The sequence below is a fragment of the Phascolarctos cinereus genome, unplaced genomic scaffold (genome assembly GCF_003287225.1).
Source record: "Phascolarctos cinereus isolate Bilbo 61053 unplaced genomic scaffold, phaCin_HiC Scaffold_4;HRSCAF=312, whole genome shotgun sequence".
Lineage (NCBI taxonomy): Eukaryota > Metazoa > Chordata > Mammalia > Diprotodontia > Phascolarctidae > Phascolarctos > Phascolarctos cinereus.
The window spans coordinates 589501134-589527277 of NW_027555847.1; the positions used below are offsets into that span (position 1 = coordinate 589501134).

A 26144-nucleotide genomic window follows, 5' to 3' on the forward strand; every position below is an offset into this window, starting at 1 on the left:
CAGATTTAGAAATTACCTTGAGCCTGCCAGAATTCTGCCTCCTGTGTATTAATATGTTAACAGATTAGTCAATTAATGAAGGGGCCTGGGGATTTCATTACATAAATGTGTCTGTACTACTAGAAAGGGAGAATCTATTCACAGACAATATGCCAAAATCTTTTTCTCCCTTCCAGGCGTAGCTCGTATTCCACTGCTGCTATAAAGCCTTCTGTATTCACGGTGAGAGGTGGTTTAGTGTAATGGATAGAGTGCTGGACCTGAAGCCAGAAAGCCCTGAATTCAAATCTCAGCTCAGAGGCTTATTAACTCCCCAACCCTAGGGAAGTCTCTTAACAGCCTCAGATTTTCCATCTTTATATAGTTACCTGCAACCTAGAGAAGATAGGGCTACATGTAATATGAGGCTAATAATAACACTTCTAGGACTAGGTTGTTGTGAGGTTCAAATGAAATAATATGTGTAAAATTCTTTGCAAACCTTAAAGCATAGTAAAAATGCTAGCTGTTAGCTATTATTATGCCTGCTCTTCCCCACCCCCAGCCTTCCTGGATCTCTCAGATCCCTCTGCCTGGCTTTTCTTGTGTACTTATATTATTATTTGTAGATAGTTATCTCTCTGTATATTTATATCTATATGTGGATGTAAGTATATGTACATATATGTATATCTATATCACATAAATATACATATAGATATTTCCCCCAAACCTCCACCCATTTAAATTGTAAGCACCCCAAGGTCCCCTTGTGTCCCCAGGACACAAGCTCTCTTGTGTGAAATTTCACTGTCTTCTAAAAGAGTAGACCTGTGAAAGAAATTTCACATTGACCATAGAACCACAAAGCCTTCCTCCCAGCATCATGCTTTACTACTGGGAAGTTTCCTCATTGTCGAGGCTTACCACCAGCTGTTATGCATCTGTAGGACGCTGTGCAGATACAACCTAGGTTGTATTCTCCACCATCCCTGTCCCAGCTTTGGAAGTGTAGCTGACTCCTCTTGTCTCTTCCCTTTATCTCCTCTCCCCCATCTTGTTTTTCTAGACTTGGTTAATGGGCAGTTTAATGGGTATACCGTTTCCATTTTGAAAAGTACAGTGTGCAATTCCCTAATTGGATTTCTTCCTGAATAAATTTGTTCCCCACCCCATTTATGTCTTCCTCCCCCTTTTTCTCATCCTTCTCTCTTAAGGTTTTCAGTCAAACTGAAATTTCCTGAGGCAGAAAGTTTGGGCTAGGAGATACAATGTGCCTTATTATTGTTTCAGGAAAAGCCTATTAGTGTTATTCTCACTAAAAGAGACCAACTGTTCTAAAGACACCCTGGGTGCAATTTCTAATTCCACGCAAGCCCGTGGCCTTGAATATACAGTGCATGACAGAAATCTGTCTATTCTTACTGAGATAATTACTTGTACCTTCTCTGTCTTTTGGAATCCTAGAGTTCTATTGGAAGGAACAGTCCTGAATCCTGCTCACAGCCCAGACAAACCACTGAAGGCTTGTCGCCTCCATTAGACTGTAAGCTCCTGGAGAGAAGGGACAGGTTTTGGTGGGGACAGGTAGATGGAAGAGGAAGAGGGAGGGTTGCTGCTTTTCTTTGTATTTCTAGTGTTTAGCACTGTGCCTGACATGGAGTACGTGATTAAGAAATATTTGCAGCTTGACTCAGAATCAGTAAGACTGTGAGTTTATCTGACTGTTCTAATATTCTAATATCTTGCAGCTAGGAAGTATGATAGATAGAGTTCTAGATTTAGAGTTGGGAAGACTTGAGTTCAAATCTTGCCTTAGATATTTACTGTGTCACATAACCTGGGCAAGTCATATAACCTCTGTCAGCCTCAATTTCCTTTGTGTAAAATGGGTATCAAATGAGGTAAAGATTTTACAAAGCTGAAAGTGCTACATCCATTTTACATATCTATTTATGCACACACATATACATATATATGCATATATATGTATATGTATATACATATGCATATAGATGTATGCATATGTATGTATATATGTATGTTGGTAGCAATAGGTTTGGGATCTGGAGCCTACATCTTGAATTCCTCAGCCCATTAAGCATAAAGCCCGGTCACCCAGTGGGACTGTGGCTCTCTAGCTCAGGTGATCAGGCTTCTGGAACCAAACTCCATGGGAACAGTTGGTTTACAAACTGTTCTCAGAAAACTTCAGGGCTTTTTGAATTTATCCTGTTCAGATCATTGGCTGGTGCCTGACTTTGGCAGGCTTCATAGCACAATGAAAAGTTTTCTGATTTGCATTTGGCCTGATTGGGTGGATTCACTCTGTGTGTGTGTGTGTGTGTGTGTTGTGTGTGTGTGTGTGTGTGTGTGTGTGTGTGTGTGTGAGTGTGTAAGTAATATGTGTCCTGTTCGTTTGTCTGTTTGCGTGCCCATATGTAGTCAGGCTTCGAATCAATTATGGGCCTCCTTTTCTTGCTGGGATAAACACAGAGGCACAAAACTGGGTTTTGAGAATTACTGCTAAGTGAATGCTGATTTCCTTATGTGATTTCTTCCTGATGCTACAACATTTTGTTGTTGTTGTTCAGTCTTTTCAGTCCTGTCTAACACTTCATGACCCCATTTGGAGTTTTCTTGGCAGAGATGCTGGAGGGGTTTGCTGTTTCTTTCTCCAGCTCATTTTACAGATGAGGAAACTGCAGCAAACAGGGTTAAGTGACTTCCCCGGGGTCACACAGCTACTAAGTGTCTGAAGCTGGATTTGAGGAAGATGAGTCTTCTGACTTTAGGCCCGGCACTCTATCCACCGCACCACCTAGCTGCCATATCCTTCAATATAATGCACTTTAAAAATCAGCTTTTAAAAATTCCTTGACACTGACTTTTTAGCTTTAAATTTTTTTTTAGTCATATCTCATCACTAGAATGCTGGCTACCAACTGACCATTTTCTCCCCCCACTGATGCAGGAAAACTCTCTGTGGCAGAGTGGAGAGGGTATTGTATTCCGAGTCAGAGGACCGAGCTTTGAATCCAGGGTCTCTGCTTGCCATGTAAGCAGCTTTGGGCATAGCACTTAACTTGCTTGGGGTTCTGTTTACTCCTCTTTAAAAGGAAAGGATGCCTTGATGTGGAGTAAAGCAAGCAGAACCTGGAGAACAATGTATACTCTAACAATAACATTGTAAAAATGAATAATTTTAAAAGACTTAAACAACTCTGATCAATACAATGACCAACCATGGTCCCAGAGTGCGAGTGCTGAAGAAAGCCTCCCTGCTCCAGAGAGATAATAGACTAACTATGCAGAATGGGGCTCACATTTTGGACAGGGAAAATGTGAGAATTTGTTTTGCTTGACTGTGGATGTTTGTGACGAGGTTCTTGCCCCCAAAATGCTCGATAAATTTTTTTAAAGATTCAATTAAAAAATAAACAAATTTAAGGGGTCAAACTGATGATCTTGTGTAATCCCTTCTACTCGAAATCTATGGTCCTGTGATCATGGGTCCTTGAAGAAATATTCTGAACAATGTAGTTTGTTGATAATTTTTTTAAATTACCTTAATGGTATATATATTATCAGACATGGGCAATGTGCAGGTTGATTTTGCTGACCTCTTTTCCCCATTTTTCTTTCTTAGTTTTTGTTGTAAGGGAGAATTCCATGAGTAGAGAGTTGAGGTGAGGTGGATATATTCAGGAATGAATGTAATTTAAAAAAAGAAAAACTTAATAAGTTTTAAAAAATGGCCTTAAATATATACCCTGGGTAATAAAGACAAACAATAAAAAAAACTGAAGAGGAATTGGATTATGACCAGAGAAAGAAAAAAGGAAGATAGGAAAGAAAAATGGGTGAGGGAAGAGAAAACACAGAAGAGAAATACTGAAGTGGGAAAATAATTCATGGAAGAAACAGAAGGAAAGAAAGATGACAGGTAACAGAATATAAATAGTGGGTTGAAAAGGGCTTAAATGATACGAAGAGTTATGGAAGTATAAAGCAAGGAAGCTAACCACGAAACAAGAATTATTGGCTAGTAATGGCTGAGGAGGAAGAGATGGGGAGTTTGATGTGTGACTAATGTATTGGGACTGGGTTTCTTAGGACAATCTGACAGTGTGAGAGAATGTCCCCTACATATGCTAATCCATACCAAAATAGGAGCTTGTTGGATTCATTACTAGGTCTGGCCAGTTTGCAGTGGAAACAGAATCCACTGGTGCATGTTTAATATTATTTTTAAAGCAGAATATATTAAATAAACAGCCCACAGCTGAAACCAAAAAAATGAGAATGAGGTTCACAATGATGAGGGTTCCTATAGGGAAAGCCCAAATGCTCTTTGCAGTGGTTCTTGCCAAGTTTTTTAGTCCCCTTTGATTCCTGAGTCTGTCTATGTTAGCAACCGTTCCACTGCTGCCCTGTTTTAAGTCTCAATATTTACTTTCATGTACCATAGGCCAGGGTGAGTCAGTGGTGCCTGCCTTTGGAATTCACAGAAAGGTTCCTTGACTTCTTCAGCCTTTGGGAGGTAACTTAACTCCTTCAGCTGGGTCATAAACCAATAAGAATTTAAGGGAGCACTATCTGGTAGGCATTGTGCTAACAGGGGTGGGGAACCTGTGGCCTTCTAGGTCCTCGGGTGCAGCCTTTTGACTCAGTCCAAGTTTTACAGAACAAATCCTTTTATTAAGGAGATTTATTCTTTGAAGTTTGGATTCAGTCAAAGGGCTGAACTTGAAGACCTAGAGGGCCACATGTGGCCTCAAGGCCATGGGTGACCCACCCTTGTGTAGGCTTTTGAGATACAACAACAGAAGTGAAACTGTGCCTGCCTTCAAGGAGCTTACATAGGAGTCTAGTGAGATGCAACATATTCACACATGAGTAAAAGAGGATGTTTGCCTAATGGGGGTGGGGCAGGAGAGGAACAGAGGACTAATTAGTGAGGAAATTGGGAAAGACCTCTTGAGGGGTTTCAAGAGACAGAGGTGAAGAAGAGATTGTTCCAAACATTGATGGGGAGGCTGCACAGTAAGGACATACATAGGTTGTATGTGTGAAGAGCAGCAAGTTAGCAAATCTGGCTATAATGCAGAGTGCATGAAAGGGAAGAGTGTGCAATAAACCTGGAAGTGTAGGTTAGAGCCATGGTGTGAAGAGCTTTAAATGTCAGACAGAAAGGGTGTAATGATCTTAGAGGCAATAGGGAGCCATCTGGAGTTTAGAATAGGGGAGGAACCTGGTCAGAACTGCGCTTTCGGAAAAATCACTCTGGCAGCTGTGTGGATGATGAATTGGGGAGGGGAGAAATTTGAGGCAGGGGAACCAGTTAGGAGTTATTGCAGTTGTGCAGGTGAAAGGTACTGAGGGTCTGAACCAGGGTGGTGGATGTGTGAGCAGGGAGAAGGAGGTGGATGTGAGAGGTGAGAGTACGAGACTTGGATGAGGGAGACTGAGGAGTCAAGGAGGATGCCGAGGTTGTGAATCTGAAAAACCTGAAGGGTGCCCTCAACAGAAATAAAGAAGTTTGGAAGAGGAATGGGTTGGATAGAGCATAGGTCCTCTAGTCAGGAGGACCTGAGTTCAAATCCAGCCTCAGATACTTACTAGATGAGTGCTCCTGGGCAAGTCACTTAATCCTTATTGCTTGAAAAAAGGAGGAGGAGGAAAAGGAGGAGGGGAGGAGGAGGAGGAAAAAGAGGAAGAAGAGGAGGAGGAGTGGTTGTTTGAAGAGCAGGGAGCAGTATGATAAGTCAAGACAGGTTGGGAGGAATGGAAGACTCAAGAAGAAAGTGCTTGATTTGGCCCATGGCTTCTCTAGTTAAACTCCCACTTATATTATGGCTTCAGGCTGACAAGATGATTTTTGCACGGTCACACGGCTAATAGATATTAAAGCTAGATTTTGAATCTAGTTCTTCTGAGTCCAAGTCAAGCTGTCTTGCTTCTTTATGACTTTGTTTTTGTATAGTCCAAGAGTCTGTGATCTCTAGCAGTAAAGTGAAAGCTATCAATTTTGAGCCAGCCATGGGTAAGCATTCAGGTACTTATTGTATGGAACTATCTGTACTCTTCCTTGTATGATATACTCTCCGATCTCCCAGCTAACTTTGGTTCTGGAGTTCATCTTTACTGGTACAGATTGCAGCCTCCCTCCCTCCATCCCCACCTTCCTGCCCTATGCCTTAGGCAGTGTTCTTTATGAGCTGCTGTAGCCAAAGTATAGATCACCTGGTAGCCAGCCTTCTGGTAATAAGCCTTTCCAAGCATTGTAGTTTGCTTTATTCATTGATTGCTCTCCTCCTCTATCTCTGGACATTTCCACCCAGATAACAGCCAGCACCTCAGACCCAGCATGTAGCAAACTGAATTCATCAATGTCCTAACAAGTCCACCTTCTCAGGATCTCTTGTATCCATCTCTACCTGAATACTTACCCTACTTTAAGACTTCTTCACCAATTGCTTGAAGATCTACTTTTATTTTCATTTCAAATCCATTTGAGAGACAGCTGACAAAATAATCTTCCTAACACACAGGTCTAGGTCACTCTTATGCTCAAACACCTTCAATAGCTTCCTGTTACCTAGGGAAAACAACAAAAACTTCTTTGCCTTACATTGTTAGGCACTTTAAAATCTGAGTCTAGCTACCTTGCCAGCTTTATTTTGCATAACTTCCCTTCAGACTCAGGCTGCCCCTAGAATACACTCCCTCCCACCTCTGCCTCTTAGAATTCTCAGCTTCTTTTAAAGTTTACCCTGGAAGCTACCTCTTACATGAGGCTCTTCCTGATTTCCTCTCCTCCCCACCCCACCCCCTACTCCCCAGCTTATAGTACCTAGACGCAGCTAAGTTGCAAAGTGGTTGCAGTATTAGTCTGAATCATGAAGACCTGAGTTCAAATGTGACTTCAGGCACTTACTAGTTGTGTATGACCCTAGGGAAGTCACTTCACTTATCTCTGCCTCAGTTTCCTCAACTGTTTTTTGTAGATCATAATAACACCTACCCCCCAGAGTTGTTGTGAGGGTCAAATAAGAAAATATTTGTAAAGCACTTTGCACAGTGACTGGCACATTAAGAGTACTATATAAACACTCATTTCCTTCCTTTCTCCCTTCCTTCCTTTCTTCCTTCCTTTGTTCCTTCCTTCCTTCTTCCCTCCACCCCACTTTCTTCTTTCCTTCCTTCTTTCCTTTCTTCCTTCCTTCCTTCTTCCCTCCACCCTACTTTCTTCCTTCCTTCCTTCCTTCCTTCCTTCCTTCCTTCCTTCCTTCATTTGTTCCTTCCTTCCTTCTTCCCTCCACTCCACTTTCTACTTTCCTTCCTTCCTTCCTTCCTTCCACCTGCCCTAAAAAATTACCTGATATTTTATCCACTTAGGCTATGACTCTGGATCAACAACCCAATTAATAAGCACTTACTAAACAACTCTGTGTTAGATACTGGGCATACAAAGGAAAAAGTGAAATAGTCCCTGCCCTCAAGGAGCTTCCATAATTCATACATGATGTGGGCACTGGATCAGCATCATCTACAACCCCAACTCAATTCTAGCACCGTCACCCATGAGTACTGTCATATAATTCATGATTTCTGCTTCATCTAATAATTTCTGCTGGAGAATAGTAATATTTTGGCTTTAAATATTTTCTAAAAAAACACATTAAAGCTTTCATGTATGCATATGTGTGTGTGTGTGTGTGTGTGTGTGTGTGTGTGTGTGTGTAAGTGACATTTAATGAAGAACTAGTAAAGACATAAAAAGAGTTGAGAAAGCCTTGGACCCCAGCATCACAGGTCCCATCACTTGTGCCTGCCTTCTGATCCCCAGCCAACCTCTCCAACTATACTTGGTTCATTCTGACTCTTGCCTCACCCTCCTCCACCTCCATTATTCCCCCTGTTCACCCCGCTTCATTCTACCAATTCATCATCAAAAGCATTGACTTGTGCCTCAGGAGAATCTGAATTCAGGTCCCAGGTCTGCCACTAACTAGCTGTGTGATTTTGGGCAAGTTACTTTACCTCTCTAGGTCTCAGTTTCTTCATCTGTAAAACAGCAGGGTCAAACTGGGTGATTTCCAAAGCCCCCTCGTATCTAAAATCCTCTGAGTTTCTTTGAGTTTTCTCATGTCTCTGTGGGGAGCTGTTTTGGCTTTGCAGCAACCAAGGATTTCAGCATTTTCCATGATCTAAGAGAAAGAACACATAGGCTTTTTCATCACGAGACAGATTCTACTGGGGCCAGCTCTGCCATTGTGACTGTGTAATCTTAGGGGTAGGGAGGTTACAAGCTCACTGAGCCTCATTTTCTCCATCTGTAAAAGGGGGATACACCCCCTATATCCCTGTCTTTTTTTTTCCTCAGAGAAATCTGATTAGATAAATAGGAAAATAAATAGAAAAACTTTGGTGTTCTTTTTTCCTTTCTTTCAGGAAAAGGCTAATTAAAGCCAAAGTATTATTATTCACTGGTAGAAATTGTTAGATGAGTCAGAAATGATGATTTAGATGCCATTATTCTTTGATATGAGTTCCCTCGTGTACATCAATGGGGGATTATTTAGATCAGGGATACTGTACTGAAGATGACAAAATGTTACTACATCGAAAACTGAAATAATGCACAAAAGTCTAATCTGATCACAGTATCTGTCCAGAAGTGCAGGTTTTAATTGCATCTTTATCCCTTTATCCTCAGAAGGCTGTCATTAAACATTTACCAGACAGGAACTCTAGCTCGATCCAACATCCCTGCTGGGGTAGCCTGGCAGCAGGCCATTTTTATACAATAGCAGTGATGGGGGTACACTTTCAACACCTGTACCAGTGCTACTCAACAGAAGAAGAGAAAGCAAATCAGTCTTGCTGCATGGGTTGGTTTGCAGAACAAATCCATGTTTGTTTATGTAAAATATATTAATAATCCTTATTTGGTTTTCATAAGTATGCCTAATATCCAGGCTGCTGGGCACATAAAATAGAATAATAAATATTTGCTTAAATTCTTGGGACCCTTCCCTTCCTCCCCCAACAGTTAGCAGGCTCTGGTTTTGCCAGACCATGAGGGGAAAGGAAATATTAAGAATTGAAGAATCTCTGGGTTGGAGGTGGGACCTCAAAGGCCATCTAGGCCTCCCTTTTGCAACATACCAAACAAGCAGTTGGTATATAAACCAGCCTTTGAAATCCTCAGAGTGATAGGAAAACTATTATCTTCCTAGGCAACCTATTCCATTTTTCAATAGATGAAACTGTTAAGAAGTTTTTCTGGGTCAGCTAGGTGGTGCAGTGGATAGAGTACAAGCCCTGGAGTCAGGAGGACCTGAGTTCAAATCTGGTCTCAGACCAGACACTTGATACTCACTAACTGTGTGACCCTGGGCAAGTCACTTAACCCCATTGCCTAGCCCCCGAAACAATAAGTTTTTCCTTATTTGAAATATAAATCTACCCTTGGCAATTACCACTCTATCCTTCCTAGGCCTGCCCTCTATGATCAGAACAAATATAATTCCTTTTCCACATGACAACTCTTAAAATATGCCAGGACAGTTATGCTATCCCTGCCACCCCACTCCCACCCCAAGTCTCCTCTCTCCAGGCTAAGCATCCTTAGTTCTTTCAGCTGATTTTAATATGGTATATTCTGCAGTCCTCTCACTGTTGGAGTCATCCCTCTCTATATGCTCCATCTTGTTGAAGTCCTTCTGAAATTTAGTACTCAGAATTGAACACAATATTCTGGAGAAGAAGACAGGAGCATGATACATCTTATGTTCGAGACATTCTCAATGTTGCCTATGATTGCATTAGTTTTAGGGAATGTTTCATCACACTTTTTACTCGTATTAAGCAGAGACCACTAAATGCCCAAGATCTTTTCAGACAAACTTCTATCTAGCCATGCCTCCTGCATTTTGTGATTTTAGAAGTTAATGTTTTGATTCCCAGTGTGGGACTTGATATTCATTTCTATTAAGCTCTATCTTATTTCATTCAGCCCATTATTTTACCCTTTCAATATCCTTTTGGATCCTGATTCTGTCATTCTTAGGTTACCTATCCCATGTAATTTTGTGTATTCTAAAATTTTGACAAATAGGCCATGGCCGTCTTCATCTAAGAATAGCCTTTTGGCCCACTCTCCCAACTCCCACATCCACTCCCACAGGAGTGGGATCCTCAGAGAACAAGGACTGTGACTGTCCTTGAGGATTCTAGGAGTAACCTTAAAGACATTAGATTTTTCTAGTACTATCATTCATAAGCCCCTACTACTGGGCTTCCTATTCATAATCAGCTAGACTTAAATAGCTTTTAGAAAAGGTATTTACTAAGAAGATATAACAAAGAGAGTTTAAAAAAAGAAGTCTGAGTGTATACTCTCCCCTTGTAAACACAAGGTCCCTGGTGAATATGGGTTCAAATTGAAAATTAAAAAGTAGTAAGGTACACGAGTACATATAGTGAGTGCATGTGGCAAATGGATAACTCCCAGGTCTGGATTACCAGGAATCCTTTTTTCCTTTCTTCGAGTCCTCATGAAGTCCGTTTTGATTTTGCTCTCTGCTGGGCTCTGATATCAGCACCTTTATAGAATCCATAACTGATACTCCTTTCCACTCCAAATCCAATATGCTCCCATAGGCTACCTGTCCTCTGTGTATCTAATTTGTTTTTGGTGATCTCTCAGCTTCCAAGGCCAATGAGAATTCCAGATCTTTCAACTTTTGAAAATTCATAGGGTTGTAATCTTTTTGATGGGGAAGGGGAATGGCAAAGGAGAAAAACTCTTTTTCCTCCAAGGGGGACATTAAAAAGGACAGGAGATAGAAGGAAATCAAATGTAAACAGGAGAAGATAATAGCTAGATCTAAAGGAAACTCTCTAGAGAGAAATGAGCAGAGTTGATATATTTAGGGGAGATTTGATTGAAGGCAATTGATTGAATTATCTTTTCACCCCAATGCTATAATTAATATTATAATTATAACATCTGGACACGTGTACATTGTTTGCCTCAAATGAAGACTGAATTCTAAATAAACAGAAGATACAAGGGAAATGAATACAGTCTATTCCTTACTTCACCAGATTCTTTTGCATCTCATTGGTATTATTTAATTATATAGAACACATACTGTTCAAGTTACTGTTCCGTGCATAATTTCAGGCAGTAGAGAAGTAGGAGGCAATTTCTCTGCCTTCAGGAAGCTTACAGCCTCGTTCATAGAACAAGCCAGGCACATTCACAAAGTTAAACATAAGGCATTGAAATATGAAATGATACAGAGAAGTATTTCCATTCAGAGGGGTGAGAACTCTTCACTTCAGCCCATGCAGGGCAGTATGCCAGGCAATCTACTATAACGTACTGTAGGATAGACAGTGTTTTGAGATGGCTAGGGTGAGGGAGGAGATATATTACAATATAGAGAAAATCCAATTTCTGCTCTCAGGGAGCTCCAAGTCAAATTGAAGGAATAAACCAGGCATATATGTAAAATTAAACAGGTTGTTGTATGAAATGCAAAATAGTGCACATATAACAGGTGTTCTCATTCAGAAGAATCAGGGCTACCCTCTTCAGCCAGTTCGTCATTGTGCTGGGTACTCTTCTACAAGTTACCATTCTGAAAGACAACAGACTGCAGTGCAAAGCTACTGGCTGCTGGCTCCCGGCCTCAGGAAGCCTATAGTCTCAAGATAATCCCCAATCTTCCTTTTTTTCTGCATAACCAGTCGCCAATCAAGCCTGTACAGAAATGTACTGCATGCAACATAGCAGAGGGTGATGGGGCTCCTAGCTGGCAGAGAGGACCTGAGTGAGGTGCCGTGTACTTGGCACAAAGTGTGAAGGGGCTGTTTTGAGACCACTGGAGAATGTGGAGGAAGACGATTTCGAGAGAAAAGCGCCAGCATCTCCCCAGAGCTGCAGAAATGTAGAAGAAGCCGGCACACAAACATGTTGAGCTTCCAGAGCATGAGAGAAGACTTCCCTTGGGTGCAACCTTACTGTCTCTTGTTTGGAACTGAGATATGTATCTCCCTTTCAGTTGAAGAGCTCATTCACTCTTCTGCTGCTGCTTTTTTTAATTTATTTTTGGTGAGGCAATCAGGATTAAGTGACATGGCCATGATCACACAGCTAGTAAGTGTCAAGTGTCTGAGGTCAGATTTAAACTCATTCACCCTTGCATATTTTCTGGTATATTTTAATCTGTATTACTTCTCTGATTCTGTTTGCTTTGATAATTTTACTTACTGTTTACTATTTGTGATGGTCTACTGTATAATCAGAGTTTAAGGATGAATATAAACTAAGGATTACTCTACCCCTTAAGGCTGACCAGAAAACTCGCGGTCATACCCCTGGGTATCGTGGTTCAGTCATGTCAGTCATGTTTGATTCTTCATGACCCCATTTGGGGTTTTCTTGATAGAGATACTGGAGTGGTTTGCCATTTTCTTCTCTAGCTCATTTTACAGTTGAGGAAACTGAGGCAAATAGGGTTAAGTGACTTGCCCAGGGTCACAAAGCTAGGAAGTATCTGAGGCCTGATTTGAACTCAGGAAGATGAGGCCCAGTGCTCTATCTACTGTGCCACCTATATTGGAGGAGGCAGGCAGATATCACTCCAGCCTGGTGCTGCTCTTGGAGACTGAAGGCTAGAGCATGAATCCTCCTGGGGCATGCCAGCTGAAGCAGGGTTAAGCACTGTCAAGGTCTTTGGCCTGCCTCCTATCTGCCAAGGCAGGCCAGGCCTCAGACCACATCTCTCCATGCCACCTAAAAGCTACTTCTCCACATTTAGACAATCCCTAGCTTACATCTAGAAAGGTTCGTCTTTTTCCTTGCCGGTTCTGTTAACTACATTTGCATAGGTGGTCCTCCAGAGACAACAGGCTGGGAATAAACCCAGGAAAACCTCGTGTGCCTTTTCTCTGGCCAATATCATGCTGCAGGATGCACTAGCCTTCAGAATAAAACCTACACTCATGTCAAACCAGGGGGGGTCAGGGTGGATTGGAGAAATGAGAGCCCTGGAGGCCCTGCAGTGTTTAAGCTTCATCTGTTTCTCTGCAGTTGGAAGCAGTTGGGGATGTGTTATTTTCAATTCCAGCCAACCTTTGTTCTGCAGAGTGGAACTCCTTTCCCCAAGACCCAATTTCACACAATTGTATGCAAGCCTAGTTTGGAAAAAAAAAAAATCCAGCTGCTCCAGCGGCTTTGCAGCAATGAGTGAAAGGTTAATATATTGTCAGAGTGGCTGCGATAACTCTGAGCAGTCATTTAACCTATTTACAGCAGCCCTAAGATTATTACTCAAATGTAGGAAATTAAACAAGAAATACTTTATGCTAGATGTTCTCTATCCTAGATGATGTGGTCTTCTTATGGTTTAATTAGCCAGTGAAGGACCTCAGGCCTTCCCTTTATCTTTTGTCATGAATTCTAAAGCCTTGTGAGAAAAAAAAATGATCCTGGAGGTAAAACAGCAGGAATCCAGTGTTATTTATAAACTCTGCTCTGGAAGCCATGTCGAGGCCTTGAGCAGGCTCCTTCCCCCATTCTTTGGCTACTCTCCCCTCCCACCACCTTACCCCGGTAATTGTAGTATTAAGGGGCATACCTGATGGGAAAGCAAATGGGCTTGTTACCCCTACAATATTAGAGCCTTGTTTTTGAAAAATATAGAGAAGAAATGGGTAAACTGCACTTTATCTCTCCAAAGAAGAGTCACAAAAATGGCAGAATTGGAAAATTGAGCAGCCGGCTAGTTAACCCATACACCAAAGGTATCTGTGTACTACACTACTGAATGAGTGGTCATTCAGCTGGCAATATAGAGTACTGGGCTTGGAGTCAGGAAGACCTGAGTTCAAATCAAGCTTCAAACACTTACTAGCTGTGTGACCCTGGGCAAATTACTTAACCTCTGTCTGCCTCAGTTTCTTCATCTGTAAAATGAGAATGATAATAATAGTACCTACCTCCCAGGGTTGGTTGTTGTGAGGATTAAATGAGATGATGTTTGTAAATTACATAGCACAGAGCATAGTACATAGGCGGTGATTAATACATGCTTGTTTCTTTTTTTAAGTTTGGATTCGGTCAGAGGGCCTCTCCTGAGGATGTAGAGGGCCATATGTGGCTTGAGGCCATAGGTTCTCCACCACTGCGTCTAGTGCTTCCAATAGTCTGGAATGCACTCCCTTCTCCTACTTCTTCTCCCTAGAATTCCTGCCTTCCTTTTAATCTTTGTTCAGGCCACCTACTATGAAAGGTGTTACCTGATCTTCCCTGGCCACCAGGTACCCGTCTTGAAACTGTGATGCATTATGCTGTACATGTTTGCATGGACTTGTCCCACAAGTGCATTTTATTATATATGTGTGTGTTACATGTATAGGTGTGCACATTTCTATGTATATACCTGTGTTTATGGATGTGTGCTTTATGTGGACATATGTATGCATATACATATATCATATACTTCTATATGTATATATGTAAGCACATAAACATATCATATGTAATATATTTGTGTATGCATTATATATTGTATACTTACATATACTTGTATGTTCATATGTATATCTGTATATGTGTATGTAAATATATACATATTATATATATTTATATATATGTGCTTGTATCTCCCCATAGAACATATGGTTCTTGGGTTCTTGAGAGCAGGAACTGTCTAATGTGTATCTTCATATCCCTAGTGCCTCCATAATGTCTTGCACATACTAAGTGCTTGATAAACGTCTGTTGAATTAAATAGAATTTTATTTCTTTGGAGTAGTAGGAATGATTATTGTTTTGTTATCACACAGATTGCCTTCAAGATTGGTTTAACCAGAACCTTAGCTCTAGAAGCAGCATGGGACAGTATGGAATGCTGGGTTTACAGTCAAGTCAGGAAGACTCATCTTCCTGAGTTCAGATCCAGCCTCAGACACTTACTGGCTGTGTACTCCTGGGCAAGGCACGTAACCTTGTTTGTCTCAGTTTGTCATCTGTAAAATGAACTGGAGAAGGAAATGGCAAACCACTCTAATGTTTTTGTCAAGAAAGCCTCAAATGGGGGTCACAAAGAATTGGACACGACTGAAATGACTGAATAACAACAGCAACAACAACAACAAAAAAAAACCAACGCCAAAAACCTGAGTTCAAATCCAGGATTTGTTACTTATTGAGTGTAATCTCGGGCAAGTCGTTTATCCTGTTCAAGACTTGGTTTCTTCTTCTGTTAAATGATGAGATTGTCTGAGGTCACCTTCATGATCCATTACAGCTCTGCTTTGGGAATCCTTAGAGATTATCTATTTAACTCCCTCATTTTACAAAATGAAGAAAGTGAGGGCTTGGGACATGGGGTGCACAATTAATTGAGTTGCCTGAGGTTTCCCACTTATTTGGGGCTAAGCCAGGACTAGAACCCAGTTTTCTTGGGTCCACTGTTCTTTCCATCAGTCTCTATAGCAAAACCTATACATCCCAAGCTAAATATAGGTTGCTGTATAATAAACACACTTTAAGTAAATTGCCGGGTGCCAGAATCCTTTCACGGGGCATAGCCAGCTAATGGATATTCCTCTAACGGACATTTTGCTTTTAGTGAAATGTGTTTAGAGCACTGGAAAGCATATTCATTTCACAAATCTGTTCTTTCAGACTTGTTTTCCTTTGTTTGGGAATTCACAGAGCTTACATTCTTAACAAGTTGATTCCCTTGCTGAATATAATTTTTAAGATATTTTATTAGTTTCCCATGTAGGTTTATTTGGGTGCCTAAAATCTGTATCCTTTTTGCAGCTACTCAGCTAAAATCACTTATTTTATTTGAGCTTCCAAGATGGGAAACTACCAGGTGACCAGTAAAAAAGAAAAACTCTTTTTTTAAAAAATAAATAAACCTGAAGGCTTTAGTAAAAATATCTCCAGAGGCCTCCATCATGTTGACCATTGTCAGCGTCTGACTTTACTGATTCCATATTGGTTTCAGAGTAGGTGCCATGCTACCCCTCCCCATCTTGGATCCTTCCTCAGAAGCTGATTTGGAGAAGTGTTTTTGTCAAGCTAAGTGGTTTGTATACATAGCCTTGGAAGCCTGAGCTTCAGATGAGAAAGGGACCTTTGAGATCACCTAGACCACTCTTTTTCATTTTATAGATGAGGAAATCTGAGGTCTGTAGAAATTAAGTGACTTAGCCAAAAGCACACAGAATTAGCTGAGCAGCAGCTAGAATGTGGGGTTCCTTACTCCCTGTGTTATATCCTTTGGACTACATAATAATGCCTTTAACACATCATGTCCCTGGGAAGTAGTCACATCATTATTTTAAATTAATTTTAATGGATTGTGACATTCAAAAAAACATGTTGAAGAGAAGGAAAAGCCAAGGTAATGCCTAAATAGCAAAGGGTTTTCTGGATTTAGGAGGATTTTTGTAGCTAGAAGGCAACTTCAGTTTTCTCAGTTTTGTTACTATGTTTAACCAAAAGTCTTTGAAAGGAGTTAGTTGTGTATCTTAGGTGTGGCACAGCATTCTGGAGTTAGGATAGGGTAAGGATGTGATTTCTTTGGTCTAGGGAATACCTGCATGAGGAAACTCCCTGTTCCTCAGAGGGTTGCCTGGAGCCCTGAAAAGGCTTGCTTTTTTCTTTTCTTTCAGGGGTGACAAAGTATTTATATTATAACAAGCGCTGCCTTTCATCAGTTCACAATTTGTTTGCAAACAATGGCATCCTCTTCTCTGCTACCCCTTAGTCCAAAAGTTTTATGTATTTACAAAAAAAATTACTGCACATGTTTCTCATATCATAACCATTTTTGCTACAGAATTTACACTAGGGCAGCTAGGTGGTGCCATAGTGGATAGAGTGCTGGGCCTGGAGTCAGGAAGACTCATCTTCCTGAGTTCAAATCAGACTTTAGACACTTACAAGCTTCCTGGTGATTCTGGGCAAGTCACTTAATCCTGTTTGCCGCAGTTTCCTCATCTGTAAAAAATGAGCTGGAGAAGGAAATGGCAAACAACTACCTTTAGCAAGAAAACTTGAAATGGAGACTTGGAGAGTCAGACACAACTGAAAAATGACTTAACAACAACCAATATTCTAGGATTGTATAATGTTTATGGTGGCAAATATTCTTAGTAAACTGTAGGCTTCTTGAGAGTAGGGGTCATGCCAACAAAAGAGGAACCACTGTCTCCCTAACCAGTGCACTCCAGTTTAGGCTAGCTCTGATTGCTAGGGCATTTTCCTTAACATTAAGCCTCAATTTACCTATTCACATATTCCAACCACAATTCATAGTCTCCTCTTCTCTGGTTCCAACCAGAATCTATGTAACTGACTTCCACATGACTCTCCTTTAGATACTTAAAGACAACTGTGTGGTCCCTCCTCAGTCTTCCCTTCCCCAGACATCTGGGGCTCTATCCATTGTGCCACATTGCCTGCTTACAGGAATCATGCTGTCCTTTCCCTAAGAGAAGTGCCCTTTGTTTCAGTGCCCTTCCTTTAGCTCTGCATTTCCACCAGAATCCCCATAGGAATATCAGACTTACTGGTCAGTAATTTCAAAAAATCCTTAGGGGTGCTTCACAGCAGCAGCAACAATGATAATATAGTATTGTAAAATTGTCAAAGCACTTTACATTCATGATCATATTTGTTCTTCACAAGAACCCTCTAAGGTAGATAACTATTATCATCCCATTCTGTAGAGAAGGAAACTGGCTGTGAAAGATGAAGTGACTTGGCCGGGGTCAGATAATCCTACCTGGATTTGAACAAAAGTGTTCCTGATAGCAAACCCAGCCTTCCTTCTGTTACCCAGACAGACAGATTGTACACACAGCCCTCCCGCACCTCAGTTATTCGACAGCAGCCAATGTATTTTGGTGAACAATTCCACCATTTCATCCTTGAGTTGTTTTTAAATAATTAGGTAATTCTGGTGTCCGGGTGATTTATCTACATCTGCTTTGGCAGTGATGTCCAGAGCATTAACAACTTTTTGAGCTACTATTTCTGGCCTGTCTGCTTTTTTTTGTCTCTGCCTGTCACCAGAATGTATGTAGGTGTGAGAGGCAGAGATGGGGAGCAAAGGAGAAGGAAATAAGGGCAGGGAGAAGAAGCAGAAGGAAGAACAGCAGAAGGGAAGAATTATTGTCTTTTACCTTGAAGAGTCAGCTAGCTGGTATAGTGAATATAGCTGGAGGTGAAGTCAGGAATAATTGGGTTCTAATCCTGCCTCAAATATTTAACTAGCTTGTGACCCTGGACAAGTCCCTTCTCTTACCTTCAATTTCTTTATGTATAAAATGAAGATAGTAATAGCACTTACTTCCCAGGGTTGTAATGATTGAATAAAATTCATTCTCTCTCTCTCTCTCTCTCCCTCCCTCTCTCTCCCTCTCTCTCCCTCTCTCTCTCCCTCTCTCTCTCTCCCTCCCTCTCTCTCTCTCTCTCTCTCTCTCTCTCTCTCTCTCTCTCTCTCTCTCTCTCTCTCTCTCTCTCTCTCTCTCTCTCTCTCTCCCCCCTCCGTCTCTCTCCCCTCTCTCCTCTCTCCTCTCTCTCTCTCTCTCTCTCTCTCTCTCTCCCCCCTCCGTCTCTCTCCCCCTCCCTTTCCCTCTCCCTCTCCTTCTCCCTGTCCCTCTCCCTCTTCCTCTCCTTCTCCCTCACCTTAAACAGCTCCACAAATACCATTAGCTGACTATTAAAAGGTAAATTCATTGTAGGGGATGGTGAGGGAGGGGGTGGCAGGAAGCAGAGTCTCATGAGCTCTGAGTTGTAGTAATAGGTACCCACAGAGTACCCATTGAATCTGAAGGTAACATCTGCTGTCTTTTGAGTAACACAGTGGAAGAGCAATATACAGATTAGTAAACTAAAGCCCAAAGAGGTTGTGACTTGCCCAAGGGAGGGGTACTTCCATTTACAGTGAGTAAGTAACAGATGTGAATTGTGAACCTAGGTCCCCTGACTCCAGATTCAGTGTGCCAGGATGCTATATCATGCATTAATATCAGACACATGTTATTTTAGAAACAAATTGTAATTCTTTTCTTGGACAGTTGTGATCCACATTTCTTTCTTTTATTTTTCTTACATGGACAGTGGTTTCCTGGTGTGAGTTCATAAATGCCATGTGCAAATTGTTTTCTCAGGTGGGGGGCTCTTGGTTGGGAAGCTATTAATTAGTTGATTCTAAGTCTCAGCCTTCATGAGACAGAGCACAGGCATCATAAAAGTGCCTCCCTTGAAAAGGGAAATTAAACATCTGCAAATTCCGTCAATTGATTTGCTAATTGTTTTGGCAACAAAGTTTTCTCACTCGATAAAGTTGCTGAAAGACACAGTAATTTTTAATTACATTTTAAATGTATTTTTAGCATTTTATGAATTCTAAGGACAGTAAGTTTTCTTTAGAGGACCAAATTAAGGACATAACACTGTTCTATAAGCCCATAATTATTATGATTAGGAGAATGTCTGTTATACATTCTATGCAATTAAATTATGTCCCCAGACTGATAAAGATCTGTTTAGAAAAGAGAAATGGATTTTCCACAGCTGTAAGTGCATCTTAATGCTGTCTTTTCAGAAGTTAATGCATGCACCAAAATAGCGGCTTTGTATTTTTAACTTTCAAAAGCTTTCAAATATCTTTTCAGAAACATCTATAAAATTAATCACTTAGTTTGCTTACACTGAAATCAGCTAATTACATCAAAAGGAATTGAGCTATCGAGAGAGTGATGGAATTTTACAGGTAGAAGGGACTTTGGAGTTCATGTAGTCTAACCTTCATTTTAGAGGTTGAAAACCTAACATTTTACAGAGAAAGGAACTGAGGCCTGAGGAGGACAAGTAATTTGCTCAAAGCCACACAACAAATTAATTTCAAAAGAAAGATTGGAATCCAGCTCCCCTGCTTCCTAGCTCTTAGCTCTTTCTGCAATACATCATTTGCTCAATGATCTTTTCAGGAATTAGCAAATATTTAGAATTAATCTGAAATCTAGTAGCCTTGCCATAATATTTCACTGGAATCTCTTGTGAGCAGAAACAATAACAATGGACATTGTAATTTTTTCTTTGCATCACATAAATTAGATAATTATCACTCAATTATACTGCCAGAAAATGTTGCCTCTGATGAATATGGGCAGGGGGAGACCCTATGTGTGTCTATGGTGTGTTTTGACTTCTCAAGATTTAGAAGCCTCTCTTGATTTCCACCTTCCCCTCAACTTCAGGTGCCCTCCCACCCTTTCCCAAAATTTTACCCTGTGTATATGTGTTATGTACATCTTGCCTCCTCTGATAGAATATAAAATCCATGCAGGCAACTACACACACAACTGGCACATAGAAGGCTTTTAATAAATGTTGATTGATTAAAAAAAATCCAAAACCTAGGGTCAAGGAATTCTCATACATGATAGACTTCATGGCTGAACTCTTCCTTTCCACTCTAACAGCTTGGTTATTTGTAATATTTTATCCATGAAAATGTAGACACCTTCCACTAGTTCTCCTCTCTCCCCCACCTTCTTTATGTGTTGTTTCCCCCTATTAGAAACCATTTTGTTTTATTGGATTTTATTCCCAGCTTTTATACAATGTCTGTCACAAGTAAATATTTAAGAAATGTTCTGTTTGCCTTTTTATCTTTTTATCTGTCTGTCTGCCTAGGTAGATAGATAGATAGACAAACAGACAGATAGACATATGTATATGTGGATATATAGATATATCTAGCTCTTATACAATGTCTGTCACAAGTAAATATTTAACAAATGTTCTGTTTGCCTTTTTATCTTTTTATCTGTCTGTCTGCCTAGATAGATAGATAGATAGACAGATAGACATATGTATATGTGGATGTATAGATATATCTAGCTATCTCTATAGCTTCCCCTAAAGTAGTACTGCAGGACTTCATCATGACATGAAAATAATGTGAAATTTGCAAAAATTAGTCCAGCAAAATACAAGCTCTGTCAACTCCTACCAAGCTAGAAAGTCCTGGAAACTTAAACTGTTTGCAGAAAGACTAGGGCTGTATCCCAGGGCACTGAGATGCAGAGGGAACAAACATCTCACACATGCACTCTTACATCTGCAGCCTCTATAGTGACTAACTTCCCTTCATTCAGCTGAATTAATTTTTCTTTCATCTTGTATTCTTTTCATATCATCAATTACAAAGTTGATTTGAGGGCCATCTGTGCTGCTTGTCCTGCTGCCTCATGCCTGCATGTCTCTCATATGGGGACCAGCTTATCTAAGTTCAGAGAAGCTCGCCATCAGAAGTATGGCCAGCAGGTGATGAATTTCCTTGACTACAAAAAATAATAAATTTAGAGAATGTAGAAAGATTGTAATCTGCATCATTGGAAGGAATCCCTGTACCACTGAAACTAAAGCTTTCTTGAAATAGTAAAGTACTGATATATTTATGATCTGCTGTCCTTATTGTTTAGCATTTGTTAAATACTGATCATGTGTCCTGTGATGTACAGAATAACCCACTGTCCCATGGTTCAAATCCTAAAGGAAGTAAACTATCCACCACCTCAAAGTAAACCTAGAAATAAAACCTACTGAAGATACAAAGCTCATGATAGAGAAGCGTATTCTGATAAAGATTATAAGTTACTGCTGGAAGATGAGGCTTTCACATCAGAATCATTTCCTCCATGTCACTATTTCTGAAACACATTTCATGGTTCTCTGCCTAGAGTTTACCTCCCTGTCAAAATGTGTTATGATTTGTATCCCCTGGGGTACTTGACATTACCTCTAACCCCTTACTCTGCAATCTCAGATACTCTAAGAAATTGAAATATTCGCCCTCCTTCTCTACTAGTCTTTGAGGACAGTAAGCAGTGAGGAGGAAATGTCTTCTTAAAATTCTAGAGAAAAACATTTTAAGGGAGTTAATCTTAGTTCATTCTCAGCTGTGGCTATTGGGGCTTTTGCCAGTGAGGCCTGATGCCATGCTTTTTTAAAAATTCGGTCATTTAGTTTTGTAAGCAGTTTCTAACATCTTAGAAGAATTGAAAAGCTGTGTGCCTTTTTTGTAATCCACAGGTCTAAAAAGCTATGAGATTGCTACACAATGGACGGTCAGCTTCTTTCATTCTGGGAGATAAAAGGAATGAACGAATGAATGAGTATTTACGTGCTTACTGTGTATCAGGCTCTATACTAAACTCTGGGACTGCAAATACAAAAGCTTTCATTCTAATAAGAGAATACAGCATAAAAGTATATAAGGGAGTGGTCACCAGGGATGGGTATTTTGTTCTAAAAAGTCCCAGAGGTGATATGTAGAACTATAGGACAGTTAATTAACATGACCTTTCCTGAAGAATGTCCAAAACTGGAAGCTCTGAGTTCTATTAAATTCAGCAAACATTAATTAAAGAGCTGTTGTTTGTAAGGCCATGTGCTAGGTGCTAGAGATAGAAAAATGAAAAATGACAATAGTCTTTTCCCCTTGAGGAGCTTACAATATAATGGAGGGATAAGGAATGTACACGAATTGCTATTATACTAAGCATAAGGGCAAGGGAAAGGTCAACACAAGAGCTATACAAATTTGAGGAGCTGGAGAAATGAGTGATAGCTGCAGGATTTGGGGACAGTTAGATGATATTGAAGAGATAAAATACAGGTAGATGGCTATCCCTCTTTCTCTAAAAGGGGATTGTACGCCCTTTATTCTAGGGATTCCTCTCATTGCCGGACTTGTCGGTAATCTGTAAGAAAGGTGATACGGTCAGATTTACAGAGTTACCCTTGCCATTTAGGTTTTGAGGGCCTTCTCTTTCAACATGGAAACTGTCTTTCTGTCAGAAAGCATGATTGTTCTTTCTCTGCATCTGACTTTAAGGGAAGGCATGTGGTTAGAAATTCCATTTCTGTCAGAACCAGATTCACTTTAGTTTGATTGCTTATTGGAAACTGAAGTTAAATGATATAAGGCAGAGAGATTGGTTAATATGGTCTCAGTCCTCAAATGATTGCCGCCGGCCTCCTTCCCCCCCCCCCCTTATCGGCTGGTCCTTCCCCATAACACTCTTCTCTAGGAATTCCTTCCCTCTCATTGGCCAGGGACCTCTACACATATTTACACAAGCTTGCGGATGTTGGTTAACCTTGAGCTATTTCCCATCCCAATATTATTGTTGTTGTTCATAATAAGTAAGAGAAAGGACTGTGTGTTCCATTTGTATCTCTACCTAGCATAGCATAGTTACTTAACGTTGTTTTCAGTTGGAGAAGGAAGAGAAGGAAAACAATTTAATCAATCAACAAGGCACTAACCTGAGACCTGGAGGTAGAAACACAAAAGTGAAAGCCTTTTCCCTCAGAGAGTTTACTGTACCTTTGTAGAGCATCTTGCAATTTCTATTCCAAAAAATATAAGCTCCTCGAGGGCAGGGACCGTTTTGCTAATGTTGATGTATCTCCAGTGTCTAGCATAGTTCTTGTACTTTGGAGAGGGCTAGGGAGGGGTTAGGAAGGTGCCTTGGATTGGGACTTGTGAGTTTGCTGGTGTACAGAACTCATACTCTTAGAAATTAGCACTCCCCTGCACTTTATAGCCTTAAATTGCCAGGGGCTCTGAGAATCAGATTGTGAGGTGTTCAGGGTCACACTGTCAGTGTGTGTCTGTGGTAGGACTTGAAACCAGGTCTACCCAACAAGGGTGGTGTTCTGTTCACTATACAATACTAAGCTGTCTCCTACTTTTTCACATAGTAGATGCCTAATAAATGTGAATTTAAACTTATAAAGCTTTCTTATTGATGTATGTTACTTCAGCTGATCCTCACAATAATCCCATGAGGTAGGCAGAAATGTTATTTTCTCCACCTTACAGTTGAAGAATCTAAAGGTCATAGTGGCTAAGGAACTTACTCAAGGTTACATAGATATCACATACCAGAGCTGGGACTAAAATTGCCTTCCTTCTAAGATTGCCTCTTCTTTACACTGTACCTGTCTTACATGTACATAGTTACTTGAATGCAGTCTCCTTCATCAGAATATAAGCTTGTTGAAGGCAGAAACTGTTTTTGCCTTTCTTTGTGCACTTAGCACATAGTAAGCATTAATAAATGCTTATTGATTTGACTTACTGACCTGGATCTACTGATTCCATACCCAGCAACCTTTTCACAATATCATGCTGTAGGTGATGGGTGGCATTTGATTTCCCCCTTTCCTAGCTACTGAGCTAAAACCACTATTTACAGGTTCAGAAATAAAAGAAGAAAATGCCTTCTAAACTCAAGTGAGGACTCAGATAGTTACTGTCATCTTAATGTATAGTTATCTCTTCTACATTGTGACTTTCCCCATCGCAGTGTCAATATTTTGCAGGTTGGCTTAAGACATTAAATGGAAATTTGGGGGGAGTTTTACAGAAGCTGCAGATGACATGTCAGCAGACAACACAGAAAAAGTTTAGAAACTCAGAAATGCATAAACTATATGTATAGCATTGTATAATATCAACCTATTTTATCTTTTAATGCCATAATAATTCATACTTTTATGGTACAAAGGGAAGGCCAAAAAATTTCATGCACATTTTCCAGATTGAGGGAGCACCGAACCCCTGACTTCCAATATGTGGAAGAGATAACTATATGCTGTGCTCTGTGCCTGCAGACAAGCACCTGAACAGTTAATTGCCAGTGTTTCATGGCTGAGTAATTTTTTTTTAATGCTTTTTGCCTCATTGGTTTACAGTCTATGTAACACCATAATTGAACTCTGAGCTGAACTTGAATGAATGAAAGGGAAAGGCTTGTTAATGAGGAATAGATTCTTGATGGTGCTTCCAGCTGCAGATGAGGCAAAGGAAGGGGAGGGGGATGAGGAGGGGCCACTAGAGGGTGTAGACTACTCATGTTTTGCCTTCCTAATCCCAAACTAAATAGCCAGCCTCTGGTGAAGTGGTGATGAGGGTTTATACCTCTTCCTACCCTCTAGGTACATTCCAGGCCCAGAAGGACTGTCAGGATCGGGGTGGAGAGTTACTCCTTTGACATTCATTTACAATGTTTATCAGATCATAGATCTGAAACAGGAAGGAAACAAAGAAGTCATCTAGTCCAACCCCCTGAAAGGAGTCCGAAGGCTTCACCAGATTGCCAGAGGGATCCATGACACATACAAAAATTAAGACCTAAACCTAGGTAAGAGTTGTAGCGGGAAGGGTGAGGCAAACTAGCAGTGAGGTATAGGAAGGTTCTCTTCTGTCCAAGCCTAGAAGACGTTGCTGATTCTCTCTCCCATGTGCAAAGAAGAAATTTCCCCCCATGTCTTAATGCAAATGTAATCAGACTCTACTAAGAATTCCTCTCATTTTCTCACTAGGTGCCAGTCTACTAGATGACCTAAAGCGGTATTTCTCTTTTCATCATTCCCAAGGAGATACCATGACAGCTCTGGATCCCACGCAAATGAATTACTCAGCCGCCGTTTGGGCTGTTGTCTCCTATGTCATTGCTGACCTAGATGAGATGTTGCCCAGGTAATCAGAAGAACGAGGAAGAAGGCACATTCTTTCCAGAATCCAGTATTCCACAGCAGCAAGAGCTCTCTTCTCTGTCCAATAGGTTGATTTGGTTTTTGTTGCTTGACTTCAAAGCACACTTTTACCTTCTGGCACAATGTTTCTCAACTCTTTTCTAATTCTCCCATTTTAGTAGCAAGACTAAAATCTTTATTGCCAGTGTTTTATTGTTGTTCAAGTATAGCATTTTCTTACACTTATAAGGAAAATTGTTTCCTTGATGAAAGTAAATACTTGAATAAATCTGTTCCTTTTGCAAGAATAATATGCATTGTGTGTTTGTTCAAGGGGATTCTGTTTTGTGTTTTAGGATTAGATGGGAGAGGTACTACACAATTCTGACACTCCAGTTGTAAGAACACATTCAAGACCCGCTCACCTTCAAAAAAATACAGTTTCATCAAGTGATAGGCAACTTTCCTGCGTAACTTCCAAGAAATTAAAACTAGGGTCCACTATTTGAAATCTCACTCCTGAGAATCTCAGTATAGCAACAAATCAATCAATTAATTA

General features: G+C 40.5%; 1 protein-coding gene across 2 annotated transcripts in view; it reads left to right on the plus strand.

Annotated features, from left to right (window-relative positions):
- The window catches only part of CPQ (carboxypeptidase Q), a 624464-nt gene extending 598568 nt beyond the window's left edge, over window positions 1-25896 (plus strand). For both annotated transcript variants that reach the window (XM_020968909.2, XM_078153670.1), the window contains exon 8: window positions 25433-25896. In XM_020968909.2, the coding sequence (XP_020824568.1) occupies window positions 25433-25593 (161 nt within the window). In that variant the 3' untranslated portion in view covers window positions 25594-25896. The remainder of the gene's footprint in view (window positions 1-25432) is intronic.
- Window positions 25897-26144: the final 248 nt, after the last annotated feature.